This window comes from Balearica regulorum, chromosome 2, assembly GCF_011004875.1.
Source record: "Balearica regulorum gibbericeps isolate bBalReg1 chromosome 2, bBalReg1.pri, whole genome shotgun sequence".
Lineage (NCBI taxonomy): Eukaryota > Metazoa > Chordata > Aves > Gruiformes > Gruidae > Balearica > Balearica regulorum.
Window position 1 is genome coordinate 73810684 of NC_046185.1, and position 22238 is coordinate 73832921.

At 39.6% G+C, this 22238-nt stretch overlaps 1 protein-coding gene across 12 annotated transcripts in view; it reads right to left on the minus strand.

The window, feature by feature from the left end:
- The window catches only part of FHOD3 (formin homology 2 domain containing 3), a 427406-nt gene that overhangs the window by 216240 nt on the left and 188928 nt on the right, over window positions 1–22238 (minus strand). For all 12 annotated transcript variants that reach the window (XM_075744719.1, XM_075744713.1, XM_075744720.1 and 9 more), the window contains exon 4: window positions 6196–6263. In XM_075744719.1, coding sequence (XP_075600834.1) covers window positions 6196–6263 — 68 coding nt within the window. The remainder of the gene's footprint in view (window positions 1–6195; window positions 6264–22238) is intronic.

Here is a 22238-nt window from a genome sequence, read left to right on the forward strand (position 1 = left end):
TCATAAAGAGTTTTCCTCCTTTTGGATACACACAACAAATTCTTAGAAGATCAAGGAGAAAAACCAGCCTGCAGTCTTTCATGTTTAAACTTTTCTGATAGATAATCAATCTGTGAAAGACACATATTGTCACACATAGGGAAAGAAACAGAAGTTTGCACTGCTAAGACGAAAACAAAGATATCTTCAGTGGCTGTAACTGAGATCACCAAAGAATCACTCATGTCTTAAATTGATTAAAGACAAATTAAGATTTAGAAAGGGAAGGGTGCTTAGCCTGCAGAGAAAAGTTGCTCCCATGTCACACTTATGTTCTTACTTTAAGTCTTCTTTCTTCAGTTAGCAAGATCAAATTATATCCCGCCTGATCTTCACCACCAGCTTCACCAAGAAAGCTCTGTTTCCCCTTTACTCTGAACATGCTGTTCTGCTTCTTCAGTGACTTTGGTCATTAACTTCACTACTTTCACGTAACCTGCCTGATTCCTGTACCAGATGAAGGAGCTGCAGGTAGAAAGCCATTTTACTGTGACACTATAATGTTTGCCTCTAGTGCTCGCACTGTGCTTAACCTTGCAGTTGCATGATGCCATGTTCACCTGAGAGAGATCCCAGATTTACCATCAAGTTCTACCACTGGACTACCTGTTTGGGTTGTGCAGAGCAATAAACTGATCCACACCGTCTTTCAGAAGAGGGAATTGAACTGCACTACAATTCTTAAAACAGGTTGAGACAAAGAACATGGAAAAGAAACAAAAGTTGAACCATTTAGAAGTAACTTTCTGCTTTCAATATTTTATTATTTCACTTAATGAAGCCACAAATAATTACAGGACTGTTTTCCCCAGATAATGTTTTTTTCCCTGTGAGTGCAATAAGCAAGAAAGCAAAAATAAATTACACCTCAGTATCAAATTAATCTGTACAATTATTACCCAGAAAAGCTTTGGTTGCCTCCCCCTGTAAAGACAAAGCATTTAGCAGGAAGTGAACAAAAAAAGTCCTGCTGTCTCTGGCTCTGTTTACCACAGTCCCTCTGCCTGTATACGCTCAACCAACAGGTAAAAATAACACTGAAACTGAAGACATTTTATGCCATTGACTTGATGGGGACAGAATTTCATCCTTTGCACCTTGAGCAGACAGCAGATACATCAGTACACTGTGGTTTTTTCCTCCTAGTTAATAATGGAATTAAAAATTTCCAAAAAAGTCACCTAGACCAGACCCTACCAGGGATATTCTTCATGGCAGCTAAGCAACAGGTCAAACAACTTTCATGCATTGTGTTACACACCTGAGGAAGCTAAAGTAGATAGGCTCCATACAAAACAAGGTTTCCTTGTTTCAGTTCAAAAATTTGCATAGATTAGAGAATGAATAATGGTGGCTTCCCAAGTTTTTAGGCTATCCTTGTGGTGGAAGTAGTTCACATTTTATAGCCTCATTAAGAACTGTTCAGATCTCAGCTGGTAACATCGTCTAGGTATGAAGACACTCCATTTGCCAACAAAATTCAGAAACTGATTTTGACATTTAATGTGTCATATCTATTTTATTTGTCATCTCTAAACAGTAATGAGACTTATCCTTTGTAAAATAGGATTAAAGAGATATGTAAACTGCTATGTGGAAGGATGGTGAACTCAATTTTGGAAGGAAATGAAGGTTTCTCTTTTTTTCGTGCCTTAAACAAGAACCCTTCCAAGAGGGCTCTTAAAGGGAAGAGGTGGCAGCCTGCCTCACAAGTGACGACAGCTGCCCCTAAATCAAGTGTCACACAGCTTCAAACCCTAAGGAGTCATCAGTCATGCTTGCAAGAGGGGAAGGAGCAGCCTCCTTCCTTGAGATCAATGAGGCAAACACAGAATACTCCTTCTGGTCTCCTAAGGATGATTGATGACTCCTTAGCAGCTGAAGTGTGTGACATTTGATTTCACTCACTGATAAGATTGTGTCTATCCAAACACCTTCTAGTTAATGTTTCCAGGGCCCCTACATAGCTGTTCTTTGTGACGTTTTACACAAAGCTCAATTGTTCAATGATTAATGAATTTCTCAACTATAGAAGAAAATTCTGTAAGAGAATTTTGAAACTGTGCTGCCTGATATTCCGATCGCACCACAAAATGGGAATCTAGGCTCTTCAAGAAAAATAGTGGAAGATCTCCTGCATTTGTCAAATGACACTTAGTGGGGAAAACAGTCCTAAAAGAAAACTGGCCTTTTTCCTTAACACTTTAAAGTATACCCTTTAGGTCTGCTTTCCAGAAAACCTAATATATTGGTTGATTAAAAAAATTTCCAGAACTTTGAAAAGTAGATTTACACCTGACTATAGATTTCAACAGACTTGAAACATGCTTTATAGCTTTCTTATTTTTCTTATAACATCACATTCTTATCCAATTATTTCATATTTTGAAATGACGCTATCAGCATGATTTGAAACTATGCTTTGTAATGCTTTGTAACTACAAGGCACAGTTCTGTTTATAGGTTCTAAAACATGCCTGCTTTATATCACATATAGTTGTATCAGAGGTCTTGTTAAATAAACTTTTTAATATTATGTAAATTGCGCAGCACTATTTACACATATTATAGGGCTCATATACCCAATTTTTCTGCTTTTAAGATTGATATGGAATTCAATCATTCTGTATTTTTATCTCTCTCATGATATCACAATCAGGAAATGCAAGAATGTTTTTTGACCCTGATTTTATAAGTGCCATGTTCAGCTGGATTTTGCCCCTGGATGCCTTTGGGAGTTTTAGCACTTTGCACAAAATTCACGAATCTCTGATAAACACAAGAACCAGGCAACTCAGAAGTCTGTCAGAAAATACATTCAAAGAGAGCTAAACTGTACTCCAACAGGTTGTCTATCTGTATATCTTTTTCCAGTTCTTTTAAGGTCAAATGCTTCATATACTTCAAGTCTGAACGTTACTTTCCTTACTCAGTAAGTCTGTTCTTCAAAAAGCAAACTGAGAAATCAGAAGAAGAATACTGCAGTACAGTTGAGCAAAAGATGATGAGTGTGGCTATCTTAACCCTTCACAGTGAATGACAGAACCAGAATGGCATCAAAGAAAAATGCTCCACATGATAACCTTTGCCATTTTGCCAAAACCGGCCTACCAGTAGAAACCAAAGAGAAATTCCAAGTTTGTACTCGCCAAATGAATCTTTCATTTAAAATCTGAAACAAAGGCATTGCTTCTGCCAAACATTGCTAAGCTTCGCTGAGGCCTCACGTGAAAAAACAAAGAAGAGCTCCGACTATTTGGAATTCATATTTGATGTAAAACTTGGGCTTGTTCCCACTTAATGCAAATGAGAGACTGCACGTTACCTTGAAGCTCTTTAAATTAAAAATGATACTGACACAGACTTGTGCCAAATTAACTCAGCTATGATGAAATGATTATAAAAACATGGTGTTACGAACTGTCTTGGCACTTAAAGACATGATGAAGTCTCCATAACACTCTGAAAATTTGTTAAAATGAAAATAAAGACTGGTTTTGAAGTCAACATTTTATTTCCAAAACATTATACTCTTAAGGAATTTAAAATACTAAATATAATGAGATACAAAATCAAACAGGTATTTATGTTGAAAAATACACTTTTAAAAAAACTTTTAAAATAATGATAGATTTCTAATGCTAACATACTTTAATGTCATAGACTAAAAGATTAATCAGGCATGGCCTTTTTAACTGTCGTGTTTGGTCTATAATATCACCTTATATCAACTTCTATTTTTCTTCACTAAAATATTAGAAATAGCTTTTCTTTCTAAAACAGATATAAAAGTTATCTTACATTCTCTCTCATGGTTCATTATGAGATAAACTAAAATCATGCTCAAAAGATGCCCTTAGTAATGCCAGTAACTGTTAAGGACAGCGAAGTTGACAGGTAAACAGGAGTTTATATCATATAAGGTCTCATTTTCCAGTGTGAAGTGTACTACCTCAAATACTTGACCATATGATATGAATATTCTCCAGCTTTAGAAAGACTTCTCCTCCACTAATGAGAACCTGTATTTTAAGAGTGTATGAAGACTTTTTGAAGGGTATGTTTGTTCGACAAACAGTTCTACCAGAAGTAGCTACTTAAAGTGGTAACAGATAATTCCTAAATTCCCTTCTGTATTACATACATTAGGAAGCAGGGAAGTCAAATTCTTCAAGGAAAATTATGTTCTGAAACTGTCAGATAAGCTTCACCTAAAAACTAAATTCATACACAGATATGGAGTTGTGTGCATCACTTTTCCCTTCCCTCTCATTACTCTTCAACCCAGTTAACTCCAATTAAATTTATTAGGATAAAAATTTAAACAACATTTCCATGAAAACAGCTGATTATCTGGAAGACAGAGATTTTACTGGTGTGTTCACTGAAGGCACTGAGCACTATGTGCTCAGAAATACCTACTAGACTTCAAATAACCTACATGCAAGAGAACATTCATGAATACCCAAACTGGGAAAAGTAATGATGAAAGGTACGGGAGGTGCAGGATGAGTGGGAAGAGAGGCTTAGCACTCACTGTTAAATATGCACGAATGCCCAGATTAACCTGTGGAATACAAATTCAGAGAAATACAAATACTTTCCAGAAACAGTAAAGGTGAACAAAAAGAGAAGAAATCAGAGAAGATTCTTGGAAACCTGCCAAATTTCCTCTGAGCACACAGTCCACCCACTCGGCAAACTCACAGGGAAATCCAACTTGCATCATGGTGACTCTCAAAGTCTTTCCCTAGGAATGCCTTGAAGAGACAGTGGCTTTCCCAGTCTGTGTCCATGAGATGATTGGACTGTTTTGCAGCTGGAACTCCTTCTTTGTCCAAAAATGCCAAAATTCAAGGACTTTTTTCTGACCCAGAAGAGATCTTCAACTACCAAAATTTTCAACTACCAAAGGTCCACCCTTCATCATCTACTCCTATTCAGAAAATCTTAATTCTGGCATTTTCTAAATTCTGAATGCTTAACTTTGAAACTTGCAAAAAGCATTGTGTGTTTTGGAAATTTGCAATTCTGCAGTCCTGCAGAATTTTTAAACATTGTTATTCTTCTTAGAATAAATCTCTATTTAAATCAAAGCAAAAAATGCTAAACTAACAGCCTCAGACCCTTGCACCTACCTATTGTAGCTGAGAAACATTGTAAGTTGTCATTCTCCACTTGGATCCATTAGTGAAGGAGAAGTGTTTTTCTTATTGATTTCACTTATATTTACTGATAGAAATTGAATATGTCATCCTGAATTGCATTTTAGGATCACATTAACAGTATGCTCTAGTTCTTACCACCATTTTCTTTTCACTTTTCCTGACCTGTACTCTCCAAAAAGTTTCCTTCCTGTCCTGCAACTTTCCTGAGTTCTTCTCCTTATCCAGTAAACCCAATATGAAATCCAAGCTTTTCATTCAATTTTCTTTCTTATCACCCACACCACTTGTGGGATCACATTGGCTACTTCCCTACAGGACCTAAAATGCTGCTGATTTCAGGTCTCCTCCATAACAAATGCTCACATTCAAATCCATGCCTTTCCTTAAACTGATCAGTCACCACCATATCCTTCTCAGCTCTATGAAATGTCTTTTCAGCTAATCAATAAACCATTTCCTCTAACCTCAATCTAAATTCTAACACCATCAGAGCTGTCACACTACATCTTGGTTCCTCATCAGATCTGTCCTGTGTCTATCGCATCCTTTTTCAGTTTTTGATGTGGCTTAAACCTAGTCTATTTGTCAATTATTAGGCCAATATTGGGCCATCACCCCAACCCATGGTTTCCTAGCTCCTCTTTTCAGATCCCCCTTCCCAGTCTTTCCAATACAGAACTATCTGTCTAATGAGCAGCCTAAGTTTCCATCTAAGAGCCCAGATTTTCTTCTCTACTTTCCTGGCAGGTTCCAACCATTAACTCTGCCATCACTCCACATTTGGTCCTGCCTTCTGACCAACTGAAGGAACAGGAGAATGCCTTCAGACCATAAAGAGAAAAGACCCTAAGAAGCAACTGGCTAATTGCACATTACAAATGAAGTCTTAAAATTCTCTTTTGCTAGAAACTGTAAATTGTTCCCTATGTTAAAAAAAGAAATTCAATTCATGTTCAAATCATAGAATGGACAGCCATTATTTGCTCACCTGAAATATTTGTTTCAAGGAGAAAAGTGCCCGTCTCAGCTCCCGTCCATTGGAATTGTAAAGTTTTTCTGGAAAAAAAAGACCACAGAAAGAAGTTCAGTATAAACAAAATTGACAACATGGCAAAAAAGTAGTACAGATTTCAAAAGAGTTGGAATGGAAGAGTCATAGCATCCATTTCCCATCAGGTAATGCTGCTAAAGAAAGCAGCCTTGTTTTTTATGTATATGGACTGGCTCATTAAAAAAGTGCAAGCAAAACCAGGGTTTAGTTGTCTATAACTTCATATGGCATCTCCCAGGTAAATTCACAACAGCTTCAACAAGATCAGTGAGAAAGAATACTCTAAGGAGTTTTTGAAAATGCCTAGAAATACTGCTCTTTCTCATTAAGATAAATTTAGGGTTTATTGAAAGTACTAGATGAGTCTCAAAGGACTCAACTGAGAGCACTCTGCTTTTGTTATCAAAGCTAGAGCCACTGAATCCCATCCTTGACTGCCTTCCCTCTAGACATTCTTTTCTCATGTTCTCATCTTTCTATTGTTAAATCTTTTCTGCAATGGCAATGAACGTTAATACCAGAAATAGTCGGACAGTCTGTTCTAAGCATAATTCAAAACAGTGTTTTATTGTCATGAAAACTGATCTTGATCTTTTTCTAAATGAAGCAGAAGCCTTCTTTTCATCATCCAATACTGAAATGTAGTACTTCATTTATTCCCCTACTAATGCATACTCATAGAAATAAAGTAGACAAAAGCAACTCCTCTGCTGTCTTTCTGAACCCTGCCACAATGTTTGTGCCTTTGGAAGAAGTCTTGGACTGTACATCTCAAGTTTATTATTGTGTATTTGGACGTGATTTGTGACTATGCATGGATGCAGCAGAAGGTATGCTCTTCAAGTCTTCCTAGTCTACTACGTTTTGTATATCTGATAGAGATTATATGCAACACTTCCACAATCCTAAGTTGAATTTTGTTACAGTAATGTGATCTGAGGACAGTTACCAAGGAAAATCAAATCTTCACGGTCACCTCCCATAACACACCTTGCCTCACCCACAGATCATCATGAAAGGACCTTCTCTGCAATGGACAGTGGCCAGCAGGTCATGAGATCAAAGCTGGAATACCCATGGAGTGGGAATATTCTTATGAGATAATGAAATATCAAACTCCAGAGTTTTATTTCTTACTTCTCCTTGTCTATTTCTCTTTTAATTACTACTTTACATTACAAAATCAAATAAAATTTTATTTCCCTCTCTCAGGAAGTTACAAAAAAGCCCTAGCATTTGAGGATTCAATGCATTTATAACTCAGTAATCATTTTTCCTTCAATCAAAGAAGGCAGGTTTTAATTTTAGAAAAACATTTCTTATTCCCAACGGTCATCTTCAGCCAAAGGAAAAATGTGAAGTAAAACTTCAGCAAAACTTACACTTCTTTTTAGTAAACTTTGAAAGTAGTTTTGTTCATCCCTAATTGCCTCTGATTTCAAAGGCAGAACGTGTAGAATTGGCAAAACTATTGTTGTTATAAGCTGTCTCCTTCCTTGCACTGTTTATAGATTCCTGACAAAACATTGGAGGAACGGATTTCACTTCAAGCCATAAACTTAGAGGCATACTTTAATTACTCTTGCCTAAAAACGCACTGGCATGTGAAACTACATTTCTTGGCAGGATAAAGAGTAATTTTGTCAGGAAAGCTTAAAGAATAATAAAGGTCTTTTAAGACCCGGTCTGTCAACTTTACATGCCATATTACACAAAATATTCCTCTCAGAAAGATACCTCCATCTGGCATTTGTTATTACTAATTTCCCTCTATTCATAATTCACCAGCATCATTACGAGCAGAATCTCTCCAAACAAGGCAGTACATTATCATCTTAATTAAGAAAGGCACCACTTCTTAAAGTGCTGGCAACTTTGTATGTAAATATCAATGTCCTAACAAATGCCATCTGTTGGTCTTGGTCTTAAACAGGAACAATCATCATCCCGGCCCGGGGTAAAGTCCTAACGAACCATTGTTATGATACCATAACGCTGGTTGCTTTCATTGGTGCGTACAGATTTCTGGTACGTCTCAGAGGAACAATGCCAAACATTTTTCTTCTTGGTCTTTTCACAGAGTATAACATCATCCTTGGCAATCAGCACAAACAATGCTCTCTCTGCTCGCGTGTAGCAAAGAGGACAGGAGTTATGAATTGCAACTCAAAAAGGCATCTACCATTAGAGCTGAAGAATCAATAATTACTGGAAGTATCAAGTTTGGCAACAGCAGTGGTAACAAGATAGCAGCACTTATCGCAAATGCTTGAGGTGGTCTGACATCCCTTTTGAGGAGCAACACTTCAGGTAAGTCATCTCATTTCTGACATCCACTACCAGAGCACAGGAATCTACAGAGAGACAAAGTACATTCGCAGATCCCTCCTTATGTGGAGCTAATCTTGTTGAATCAGCTCAGAAATATAAGTTCCTAACCTCTTCACCTGACAGTCTTACACACAGGCAACATACCAACTGTCTACGTAAGTCTTAGCACCCAGTTCTTATAGTGCTGGCAGAAATGTTCACAGAGCAGAACCCAAGGAGGAAAGAGTGACGGTCACTCCTCGGAGTCAAGCTACATCAGAAGATGTTTTGGTTTAGAAAAACGCAGTCCAGGGTGAACCTCACTCAGGGCAGGAAAGCCTGTGTAAACCAAAGTACTTATGGGTCACCTTATAAAAGCTTGTACTTTTATTGTATTTCTTGTGCTGTTTTTCAGAAAACGATAAAGGCATGCACCAGATTATCGCTCAGGCACACTCGGTAAGATGCTCTCAAGGCTTTACAAGATTCCCATTTGTCAACAGTAACTTTAATACCACAGAAACCTCGGGGCTCATCCCAAATGTCCCAGACTGCAATCAAGGCTATGAAATTCATCAGCAGAAACTGAAAGGCAATAACTACTTATAAAGTCATTTTGTATAGTAGAAAATAAATTTTTTTTTAAAAAAACAGAAAGGGAAGGGCACATTTGCTTACAATGTTTTCACACTGAAGACAATTCAGAAACCAGATAGCAAATGCTTTTCAATGCTCACTGTATTACATTAACAATTTAAAGCATTGCCCTCTTTTAAACAGACTGAGAAATAGCCTGCTAAAGCACAGAGGTGACTGTAATCCCCACGGTGCCTCCCTGGCAGAGTTGTCTTTAACTGAAAAAAATGATGCCTACAGCTTCGAAACAGGAGTCCAATCTGCTACTATCACCAGAAGCAAAAAAATTTCTGAGGTGCTCCAAGGACAGCCCAAAAGACCTACCTGCTCACTGCCTTGTTATAATGCGTTATAGATAAGCCTGAATACAGACACCAGGACTGCTTTATGCCAGAAACTGAACTTCTGAACTTCAAGCACGAACACTCGCTGCTACACCTCTCCCTGAAACTTCACTTCACCTTTGGTAAAACACACCTCCTGTCCTTCCCCAGGTCAGGTACAGGTTGGAGGCATACTACACTCATACACTTCAAGATTAGAGAATGGAAAATAAGTCAGGGAGTTTGAGATATCTGACTGTACCTACCTAATAATGACTGCATTTCTGACAGTTATGTCCTGATAAGCCATAGCTTATGCTATTGCAGTTCTTCTTTACTACTTTTCTTCAAGAAATAGAGCTGCATCTGCGGCTATGAAATAGGTTTAATTCCAGCTACCTAGATTATAGAAAATTCTCTTGGTCCTTCCCTCTGATGTTAACTAACACTAGAGGGCACTCCTTATTTCTTTATTTTATGAAAGAAAAGGCACTCTGTCCCTCCATGGTTTCCCACTGATTGAACAATACTGTTTGGGATGCTGAGTTGCTACTTCATTAACCTTCAAACCTTGCTTTGTATCTGTAGGCTGTAGGATATCCTGAAAAATTAAAAAAGCATCAGCACGGCCAACCTCAAACATTCAAAATCAGTCAACTCCTTTAAAACTATCTTATAGAAAACCAGTTACTGGTATGGGCTTGAGTTTTATTTACTTTTCTGTAACAAGCAAGAGTCACATTTAGTAAATTATCCTTCACATCATAACAGGTCAGTGTATATCCTTGAAAGACAAAGAAATTCATTTAGCTCACCACTTTTTTCTACAGGCAGAGCATCAAAGATAACCGTGATACAGACAGACACGCATGAGAAGTAGCAACCTGCAAGCGTCTATTTTCTTGCAGCTGCAGCACTTTGGTCCGGAGAAGGCTTCACGCTCTGTAGGAAACTATTATTTATTACTCTGGGTTTTTGTTTGTTTGCTTTTACTTTTGTAAAAATAACTTTCCTAGAGAGGAGAGGAAAGGAAAACAACTTGTGCCAGGTGAAAAGGGATTTGTCTAGGTGAATTTGCTATGAACATGGCAGCTGAGGGGATGCAGTTTGGTTTGCAATCGGCATTTTTCCAGAAAGCAAGAGAAGCCTTTAGAGATCTTTAATTTATCGGACCACTGGTAGCTTTCAAAGGGGATTCTATATTTACAAAGATGACTGTCAGAGGCTCAGATTTCATTGGGTATTCAACTTGTTCGACTACATGGGAAAAGGGACTTTTAAAATAAAATAATAATTGGTCTTTATATTCTTAATGAAAAGTATTGACTTTTCTGCTGCTTTCTATGGGAAAATGAGTGTTTTCAATCCACAGTAATAAAAGAAAAAACAGAACTGGCTGAATATTGCTTGATTCAGTCCCATGTACTACACCTGACCTCTGACCAACAGAGTACCATCCTCCTCCCTTCCTCTTCCATCACACCCATTGAGAAAGTCCCTGGGATATAGTAATTTATGTAGCATCAGCCTTTTGAGCTATTGGCAAAGGCTCGTGAACATCTGGCCGAGCACAAATGGGAGTTGCTCTGCTTCACTTGCTGCTGCCTGAATGACCTCCACATCTCCCATCCATGCCTCTTTTCTTCAAACTATAACTTCAAGACGAAGCTCCTTTCCTTACAAAAACATAAAAGGGAGATTAACTCCATATTTGATTACATTAGCAGGGTACCCGGTGCAGATCTAATTAAATGACATTTGAAACATTTCCTGCCATTCATTTCTAAAGTCCCTGCATGGGACAGAAGTAGCAATATTCTGTGGCTTCCACTAGCCACTTGCAAATTGGCTAGTACTTAGTGATAGAAGTAATAGTAACAGTCTTTTAGAATTTAAATAAGCTGCCTAGGTTTCCACCAGCACTGATGGGGGAAAAAAATTAAAGAACAAAGAAAAATGTTTATAACAATAAAAAACCTCTTTCTGTGAATGCCAAGTACTACACTTCCAAATTTATTACTACACTATTCCAATTTTAAATGGGTGTTATTCTATCTGAATGAATTTACACAAATATAAAACTGGGTAAAAATTTGAGCAGCACAGCAAGAAGTCAGGCATATGGGTCCAATCCTGTGAACAGGCTTCAGGAAGCAGCCTGGTAGACTTCACTGGGTCACTCAAGTGGGCCCACAGGTACATATAGTGCTGCAGATCTATAAACCAACTGTATATAAAACTAATTAGTGCAGTGTGCCAGTCTTTCACGGTATGTCAAACAAATTAAAGCGGTCCTCTAAGAAAAGACCTGGTTCTGTGCCAAGAATAGGCTCTCTTTTTAGTATTGATTTTGTCCACAAAAGCTAGTCATAAATGTGTTGGCCAGACAAGGCACTCTCCTTTTCCTCTTGGACCCTCTAGAAAATACGCAGAGAAGGGATTCATTCACAGGCACATCGCCCACTATCGCATTAACACAACTGCTGCTTCTGCTGACATTACTTTGTTTTGCATATTACAAATCTTTGGTTTTTCTCCAAATTTGATCTTATTTTCTCTCTGTAAATAATTTGTTATGCACTAATTAGCGCAACACATCACATGTGAACTCAAGCTATATATTCTCCCACTGATCCAGGGATAAATGATTAGCGCTTAGCAAGGAAAAGGAGTTTTCCCACAATAAAGGACCCGAGGCCAAGCAACTGGCTGCGTATAAATTTCGGGAAGCCTGACCGCGCAACGCCGAGCCCGAGTCAGCGTCAGCACTGACTGCTTTGGAGGAATGTGCAGGCTCCTTCCAAGGAATGCCGCCCCGGCTCCGCGTCAGAGCAAAACCTCCCTCCCCTCCTTTTCATTCAGACACACAGCAGCTGCTTAGCTAATTATCTGGGACAGTGGGTCCCCTCAGAGAGCTGGGTCCTTTGCCCCCGCTGGGAGAGGGGGATCCTTTGTGGGGAGAGGATCCTGTTACGCCTGCATACGAGAAGAGCTCCCCTTCAAGCCTGCATCCTTATTCCTTTTCTCTGTAAAGGACCTGCAGGTGGGGGGGGGAGGGGGAGGGAAAGCCACAAAATAGCCTTGGACATCCTTTCCTATCCCATACCCTAAAGCCACGCTGGCAGAGGCTTAAGGTAGAGGGTGCAAAGAGCCACCTGCAAACCTCAGGGAGCCTGTGGGTTTGGACAGGCAAGCAGGGAGAACTCCGCACCGGGATCTCTGTTGGGAATAAAAAAAATACCCGACACGGCCAGCACTTCAGAGCAATTCTGTACACTTGCACTTCAGCAGTTTCCTGCCTCTTCAAGGGCAGAAGCTGGCTTTCCTGCTGCTGCAAGAAGCAACCAGCAGGAACAGTCCCCTGGATTTCCACAGGGAAAGCACACAGGGCAGAAACCCCACTTTGGGAAGAAGGATTGGAGCTAACCTTTTTTGAATGTTTCTCTGAAGCACTAAACATCCTAACTTCTACCACAAGGGATTTAATGTAAAACTGTCAGCACAAAAACGATTATACATTTAAATTCAGTGACAAATGTATCCACTCCTCCAAGTACAATTGTCCTCCCCATGAAGTGTAGTCTAATTCTTGCTCCTGCATTTCCAAGAGACGTGAAATGAGATTCAATCATTTGCAGGAAAAGGAGCAACAATAGGAAAACTCTAGAGGACAGAGGAGAAAAACGATGACCCAGAGGATGAGGAATCAGAGATGTGCAACACCAGAGAAACAACACAAAGAAAAGTTCAGAAGAGCCGGGGGAGTCAGTAAGAGGGAGAACAGAGAGCAGGAGAGGTAAAGGTCTGGAGTGCCACTAATACGAAAACAGTAATGCTTGAAGAAAGTAGTAACGCTTAAACAATCACCTACAGAGAACTAAACTCAAGAATTAGGAAGCATGGAAGGACTGAGTGAGAAACTGAATCATTTGTGTAAAACAGACAGAAAAATCATCCTTTCAGGGTAGGTCTTTTTCTTTCTGAACACATCACTTCTGAACGTCCTGGAGATTCCCTCACCCTTGGTTCCAGGTTTTAGTCAATGCTTGAAATTTATTACCAACATACAGATAAACTACATCAACATCTAAGTAATTCAGTGAGATTTAAAAGAAAGAGGTTTTTACACATATAGCTTGTAGAAGGGACTTTCCAGTCTTCATCATACTCCACTCTGGGAGCCTAAAAGGTTTAAACTGATCTCTCCTCTCAACCATTTCTACCAAACTTCTGTTTATTCTGCTTGGCTTCAAGCAAACCATGTGTCACAGATAAACCATTAGTCAGAGTTTCCCCTTCACAAAGCTCTAAATTACTATCCCTTTGCTCCTATAGACCCATCCACATGCACGTGGAGCTAGGAAGAACATTTGTCACACTATCTGTACACACTGTGGCAAACAAATGCCAATGATTTATGCTAAAGGGAGATGCTAAACCACAAAAAGTGTTTATATAGTTAAGTGCCAAAGGAAACCCTAGTTTTCATCTGCTGGATCCTGGGGGTTACAGCTATGGAAGCTGGTACTCTCTGGATGTTGCACTGCATTATGCTAAGTTCATAAAAACTGATGGTGTCAAATCTTCCTTTCACTATTTCCATTTCTAACTTACTTAGTATATTAAGGCCCCACTTACTCATAAGCAAGTGAAAGAAGGACATATCAGCTGATGTGGGCTCAGAGCATGGTGAAGCTGGCTGACAGAAAGGGCTAGTACTTTTCCCCTTAGTTTTGTACTTCTGTGCTCACTGTTTTCCCAACTCTGTACTGCAGAAACCTGTCTCAGTTGTCTTCTACTGCTGCTATGGAAAAAAAGAACATAAGCAATAAGAAAGCCCAACAGCAGGAAAGCACAACAGCAGGTTGTACTTAAATTACGAAGTAAAAATTAGAATGGGACATTAAAACCTAGAGTCAACAAGGAATCACTTAACTGCACAGAAAGCAGCAGCAACAACCCCAAGACACTTGAATGGCTCAAGCATTTCAATGATGAAAAAACTCCAGGCTTTCTAAATTAGTTGCCTCAGGAGGAGATAAAGAAAATGCAGGAGGTGTTCATTGCAAAAAAATCTTTTTTAGACCTGGCTTTCGCCAGGCTGGAGCTGGAGAAATTGTTGCCAGGCCAGTGCCACGAAAAGCTTTTGTTGCCCTTTATGAGCGGAAAGCTGTGAACAAACCAGAACAGCAGGGCATCTTTGAATCCACTTATCACTTGAATATCACCACAGCTTTTCTTTCCATTTCTAAATCACTTCTCTCACATGTATCCTTTCTGATTTTGCAAGCTAGAATACAGAATTCCCCTTTACGGTTACATTTCCCATCCAATCTGATACCTACTGCGAACTTTGGACACATGGGGAAAGACTACTGTTGGAAACAACAGCAGTGAAGTCAACACACTGTGTAGGTCCATGGACGCAGTATAGATCTAGAACAAGTTGCTCAAGCAGCTCGGTTTTCCTTCCTTCCTTCCTTCCTTAAAATAAAAAACAACACTAGAAAGGCATATTCGAAAGTCGCAGCCTTGCCAACGTATTAACAAAATAAAGATCCTCTGCCTCTTCAGCCTGTTCATTCCAGCTACGGAACAGGCACCGTAGCGTACTTCCCTGCAATGATTTATTTATACAGGTCCTCTCCACTTGAATGCAAAAGGCACTAACAAGCTCTTTAGTTCTGAAGTGCAAGAAACAGTATTTTGGGTTGATAACTTCAAAGAAGGGCACTTCTGCATGTCCAAAAAATGCTGCCACTGCTCTTCTGTAAAAGTCAAAGGGTTACAGAAAGGAAAAGGCTGGTAACAAGGTCAAATATTACAGCACTGTATTACAGCAAGTGGCGATGGAAAAGACTTAAGAGGTCATCTTGTTCATCCCCCTACTAATGCAAAATTGTTCCCTAGAGAGTAATACAGTAGGAAAGTAGTTGCTACACTAAAATATAGGTTACATAATTCAAGAGAATGGGGCCAGGGAAAATTGCTAGAAAAGAAAATAATACAGAAGAATTTACTGCTTGCTTTAGAGATTACTGTAACCAATCTGAGGCTAAAAAATAACCATAAAAAAACTTATGTTGAGGCCAATCTTTAACATTTGTTCCACTTTACAGCTAGGTCTCCGAATTGCTGACCTGTATGCTTGTGCTTGAACAAGCACATCAGCGCCTCTTGGACTACAAGTACTTAATAACAACATGCTAGTCATGATTTGAGTTTTCTGGGTTTATTCCATTTTAAACACAGTGCCAACATGCTGCCCTGCATGCTCGATTGGTATTAGTAAACAAAGAGCAACAAGCAAATTATAGCAACCTATCACCAAAAACCAAAAAGACAAAATATTTAGGCACACACCTACTATCCCTAGAATTATGGATGCCTCATCTGTGCTGACAGCTTGGCAAGAGGCAAAATAACTGAGCACAAAGACATCACAGGTTTGTGCCAAGAACGTGAATGAGCTCCTGAGCTTCAAGTTCAGACCAAGTTTTACTGTTGTGTAAGACATGCCAAAATATGTCAGAGGCTATCTCCAAGACTAGGTTGTTCCAGTGATCCCAGTCCATCCTCAGGAAATACATCAGGATTTACCAGCCTTCGGACCTCAGAGAATGCAGCCTCCTAATTAATGCATTTGAGTCCATCAGAGGTCATTCAAAAATTCAGACAGCAAGTATGGGCCACTCATCTGATAGCAAGGCAACAGGCAAAAAAGCATGAGCAGCAGCTGATGGTGAAAATCTGATAAAGCTGCTTCTGCTCAGACTGCTGCGAGAGACTGCAATGGTGCATCTTCAAATACCTGAGCCTGCATTACCTACATGCATGTGAGACTTCCCAGTCTCACAGCCACGATGCTGGGGGCAACAGGTTCCAACTCAAGGTTGGGGTGGTTTTGTCCATTTGGAGTGACCAAGACCAAAAATCCACCACACAATCCTCACATACAAAAACAGTAGATGTGCCTGTGACAGAGACACACAATATATATAAAGCATAAATATTTTTTTTACTTCAGCATCACCCGGAAGCATAAATCACACAAAGGCATGAAGAACCCTTCTAGAAAGTTTCTAGAGTGGGCACCCAACTTCAGTGGAGCTTCATCTATGGGATTTTCCCCCCCCAAATTAATTAAAAAACAGAATAAGCAAAGAATTCCAATGGGAATGCCACAGCACCTCCAGGACATTTATTTCAATATTTCACTACATTTACTCATTATAATATTGATTTCTAAAACTTTTTTTAAAATTTAAATTTATTTTTCAGACGTTCCCAGTCTGAAAACTCTTGCAATGTCTCCATACAAAAGCTTCTTCCTTCTTACATTGAAAAAACTTTACTTGCAGCTCATCTTTCCTAAACCTCTGATAGTCCTTCTTGTTCTTGTGTACATCCTCTAATGAATTCACATCTTTAAATGCCCAAATACAGACACAGCAACTCAACTGAAGCTTTACTGTTTTTGAGAAAAAGCATTTCAAAAGATGAAGACTTGGTTTTGCATTAGTATTACGGAGTCACACAGCAGAGAACAATCCCTCATTAATAGTCTCATAGTTCCTAGCAGACATGATCTCAGTCAAAAACATTAGGCTAGTTAACAAGCTTTGTTCAAATAACTTGATCTTTTTCCATGTGTCTTGATGTGTTTTAGGATTCTTGAAAGATGCTTCTTTAGAATACTTGAAGGATACAGTTAAATTAACAGAAATTAAGTTAACAGAGGCCGATTTGCAACAGAGAGGGAATGAAGAAATATCAGATGTGCAGGACAGAGTGCAGCACAAGTACTTTCAGCAGATGTCAAAGTAATTCAGGGTCAGCAAGTTTCCCAGCATTCTGAAATTGCTGGGACACATGAAAAATGCACTATTTTGGCAACTGAAAGGGAAAGAAACCCCCAGGAATAAACTGGAACAGAACCACTAAGATCTCGAGCTAAGAACATGCCAGTGCGTGAATCTCATCTGATGTGGATGCCAGGGCAGGCACGTGGCCATTCCTCATGCAGTAGCCTGAAGAGACTCGGACGTCCCCACGATCTGCCGGAAAACACACCTCCCAGCATTTCTACTGCTGCTGCACCATGTGCCTCACCGTCTCCTGGGTCACACTGGCCTGTGTTGGGTGCAGGTGGCTGGCACATAGCTGCTGCATCTGCCACACCATACCTTACAGCCAGAGGGACATGAATAGGCATCCCAAGATCCTGGCACAAGCACCGTGACAAGCTTAACACACTAGGAAGGGAGGTAACACCACAGGGCAGCCAACAGTCTCAAGCTTCACATGTTGCACCCAACAGCTCTGCAAGAGCGCGCTACAGTTGCTATTCTTTACTCCTGTGCAATTTATTTGTCCTTCAATTGCCATTTTTTATTACTATTCAGATTGTTGTGAATATAAAGGCTTCTCCAGCAGTGGGGACACAACTTCGTAGTCTCTTAAGGACCTGTACATCAGACCGCAAAGATTTAGCAGTGGAAGTACTTAGGTACGCCACATCCTTACAAAAATGAGGTAAAAGCAGGGTACTGCTCCACTTTCCACGTACCACAATTAGGGTGAAGGATTGTGCCCAAAGCCACACATATTAAAACTAGGAAATTACTGATAAAAGACCATGTAAATCAAGTGGGAACTCCACTTTTGGAATTTCTCCCCCATTTCGACAGATGAAAAATATCCTAGTTTTTCCAGGAACAAGATGCGTGATACCAGTAGGCTCCACAACAGTATGGTTGGATGTAAGAGTGAGAGAGAATACAAAGCAAATATCTGAGCAATCATTTCACCCCCATTAACAAATACAACAAATAAAAACCTCTACACTAAATGCTTCTCTCAGATTTGGAAATCAGTGAGTTTGCATAAATGCATTAGCCATACAGGTCCTGCATAGCAGTGTGAGAGAAGCTTATATACAAAACCATCCACTGCTCTGGCAACAGCTTTATCCTTCTGAAACTAAAGCTGGCCGATGCCTCCCCAAGCAATGGTGCGCTGCCCATTGGGGCACCCGCTCTTCACCTCTCTCACCGTCTGCAGAGATGGAGGCGAGACAGACCCTGGAGCACTCCTAGCCTCACTCTAGACTGATTTCCCACTTAATTTTTCCCCCAACCCTTCCACATCAACAGCATTTCTAACAAATACTATTTAAATTAAAAGTCACTCAAGCTATTGGGTTCCTTTCCATAAGGCTCAGTCCTGTGCTGGTTCAGGGCAGTTTCCGGCAAGTTTGCAATGGGCACGAAATACCACATTTTGCAGCTTAACAGCTGAACAACCCAAACAATTCCTTTTAGTACCTCTACATCTGTGTTTGTTAAAAACAGTAACAACAATAAAAAGTTATTTCTGAAGCACATAACAAGAGTTTTCCTTTTACCCTTCCTAGAGGAAAGGCTATCCTCCCAGCACTCTCCACATACCACCTACCATCCATTTATATTTTCAAACATTCCTGAAGTGCAATTTCTGTTTACCATACCGTGCGGCATTTGGCCTGAACTTGTTTAACACATGTTCGCGTTATTTATCCAAACTCATTCATCACAGTTGTAAAACATCTGACAGACGATGGAGGTTTTCCAGTATGTATCAGGCCTCTCACTTAATTCAACCGCTGATTATTTCCACCTCTAAGTAATTTGACCAAAGCCACACGAAAGCGTTCAGCTACACTAAATTTTTCTCTGTTCGTTATTAATTCAGTCACTGGCTTGGAAAAGCTCTAGCTCTACTTACCTAATTGATCAGGAGATTATCAACTATATACACACACATAGTATATACACACACATAATATATACAAACATTAGTAAAATATAAAAATATATATGTGTATATATATGTATAAGTTATATAGGTATTTTTATGCCTATACACATAGGCATTGCATTTTTATACACATATAAATGCAATGGTTTCTATTTAGGAGGATCCACATGATAAGAAAAGCTTAATTGCCACGTGAATTGGAAATTGTCATTTGCAATATAAATACAGCCAACTGCTATGCAAAGTGTTTCTCTATGCAAAATGTAAGGTCCTTCCACATTGGTGTCTTCCTTTCCCTCGTGTTTATAGAGAACCAGAGAAGCACGGTGACCCTCAAGGCTGCAGGTCTGGTCCTTCTGCTCTGCTAACCTAATCGAGAGTTCTATCAGTTTCCAAAAAAATCATATGCAGGTTGTAAGAAAGTGAAAGCTACAATTAACTCTTCAGAATGCCAGATTTTGTTTTCCTGCTCTTTCCGCTTTACTATCCTTCTCAGCTACAGCTATCATCATGTTTATTGTCCAAAGCGTGTGGTAGCTCAAAGACTATAAATGTGATGACTAGGGCTGGCTCTAACATCCATCAAGAAAAAGACAGGCAAGCACTGACACTGATGCAAAAGTTATTCATACACCAGCGTGTTGCTCAGTTTTTCCTGATGTGCTACAAGTAATTCAAATAATCCTGCATTACTCACCTATGATGACACACTCTCTTCTCCACCCCTTCTATCTGCTGATAGTTATAAACAATTTTTCTTGGGAGGCAACCCCAAGAAAACAGCATCTTCTGTGAAGCAAAAGTCAGTCTCCCAGTGCAGAACATCTGTAGTCCCTCTGCTAAAACATGAATAATTTCCAATTTCCTGCTATTGGCTAAAAGTTTACAGCTATGGGCAGCGACACGTTACCATTTACTGTAGCAGGAATAGGTCTTGTTGCAAGAGGCTATATCGAAAAAGTTAACCGCTCTGTCAGTTGAATGAATACTTAGATTTCCTTATTTGCATCCCTAAGCAACCAGCCAACATCCCTCAAGCACACAAAGATGTGAGAGTTCTCACCCTGACTGATCAGGTGCTCCAAATTTTGTCCCGCCTCATAGAACAGGCACTCCTGTCTTAGCTACAAAACTAAATGGTTCCCTGCTAAATCTTAATGTCATGAAACTACAGGTCCTGTTTCAGCCACAACATTACACAACCTTGGCTACTTATCATAACCATGTATGAACCCAACCATTCCTGAACAACAAAGCTGACTTAGCAAAATACACAAGGAGTAGTTGCCACCATGAACACCTGGCAGTCATTCAGGGTTGACCCTTCATGAGTGCTCATGGATTTGTGTAGCCCTCATGACTTCACCGAGGAAATACCATGACAGATTCAATATGACTTTTGTGTAAATAGATCTATGATAATGGTGTGCATGAAGGTACCGTTTCTTTTCCTCGGCTAGCAAGGAATTTTCCTGTTTCCTATCAGCTCAGCTAAACCAAACATAAGGATATATTTTGTATATAAATTAACACAATCAACCAGTTCTGGAGCCTATATCTTTAGAGGTATTCAATACCTGACTGGACACAGTCATAAGCAACCTGCTCTGGCTGACCCTGCTTGGAGCAGGGGAGTTGGACAAGACAATCTACGGCGGTGCTGTTCAACTTCAGCGATTGTGTGAACAGTCTTCAAACAGTTCTGTATAGTTTCTCATCCAGTTGACAGAGCTGATGCATACACATACTATAGCACACATGCTACACACATTCAGCTACTTAATGCAACATTTTTAAATTCCCAGCCATAGGAAAACATAGCAACATAAAATCCATAAATTCACAAATTCACTTAGTATAAGCATCATGTGCACTAAGTCAATGTAGTTTGGAATTGGATCCTGCAACTGGGAAGCAGAAACTGTTCTGCTTTCTGTGATTACTGAGCACAAGTACTGTATTGCCTTTTTTACTTCTTGTCTCTTCCAGAAGGAAGATCTTTCATTGTTCCTTTTTTTTCTTTTTTGCATACTTTACATTGTTCATTAATCATACTGACACAAGTCTATAACCACAAAACTAGAAGCAAGTGAACAGCTAGGATCTGCAAGAACATTAAAAGGACCAGATCCTCCCTTCAGAATTCCTAATAGGCTTTCCAGATTCAAAATAATGTAGTTCAGAAAGTGTCATATGTGCTACAGGAATTCAAGATCCATTCACCCTTCCTGACAAACCCACAACTGTTTGCTGCATGGTTTGGCTGCCTCATACGTTACTTTATTCTTCCCCTTGAAGAATTGTGTAAAACAAAATTATGAACTACATCATCATATTTTCACTCAACAGCACAAGTTAGTGCAGAGCTCTGAGTAAATAAATAATTCCCATCCTTTCCCACTTCAGGAATCCTATACAAAAGTATTTGTTGTCAGATTGAATCTGAAAGGAATGCTGGATCACTTCTCTTTTTTCAAAAGAAAAGATTTAGGTTTGTACCATTGTAAGTTTACTCTATGTTGATGCTTTTTAGTGGACAGGAAACACACAGAGCAAATTATACACGATTTAAGGGATTCTCTCAAGGACAGAAATGTCCTGGGAGAGCAAGGCCCAGGGAGAAGCTGGGGCAGTAAACTGAGAATGAAAGATCCCTGCTTCGCTTAAGTCAACGGGATCTTTGCCACTGCCTTTGAGAGCCTTTACCTTCCAAAGGCTAGTATGGATCTGACCCCTTTGCCTCCCTCTGCCCCCCCACCCTGTCATTATTGCTAAAGTCTATACAGAGCCACTGGAAAATAAGGATGATGACAGGGGATGAGTACAGAAGGCAGCTCCAGCAAGAAAACAATAGGGTTTGTAAACCTGATTATATTCTATTACATTCAGAAAACAGAAAAATGTGGTTTCTTA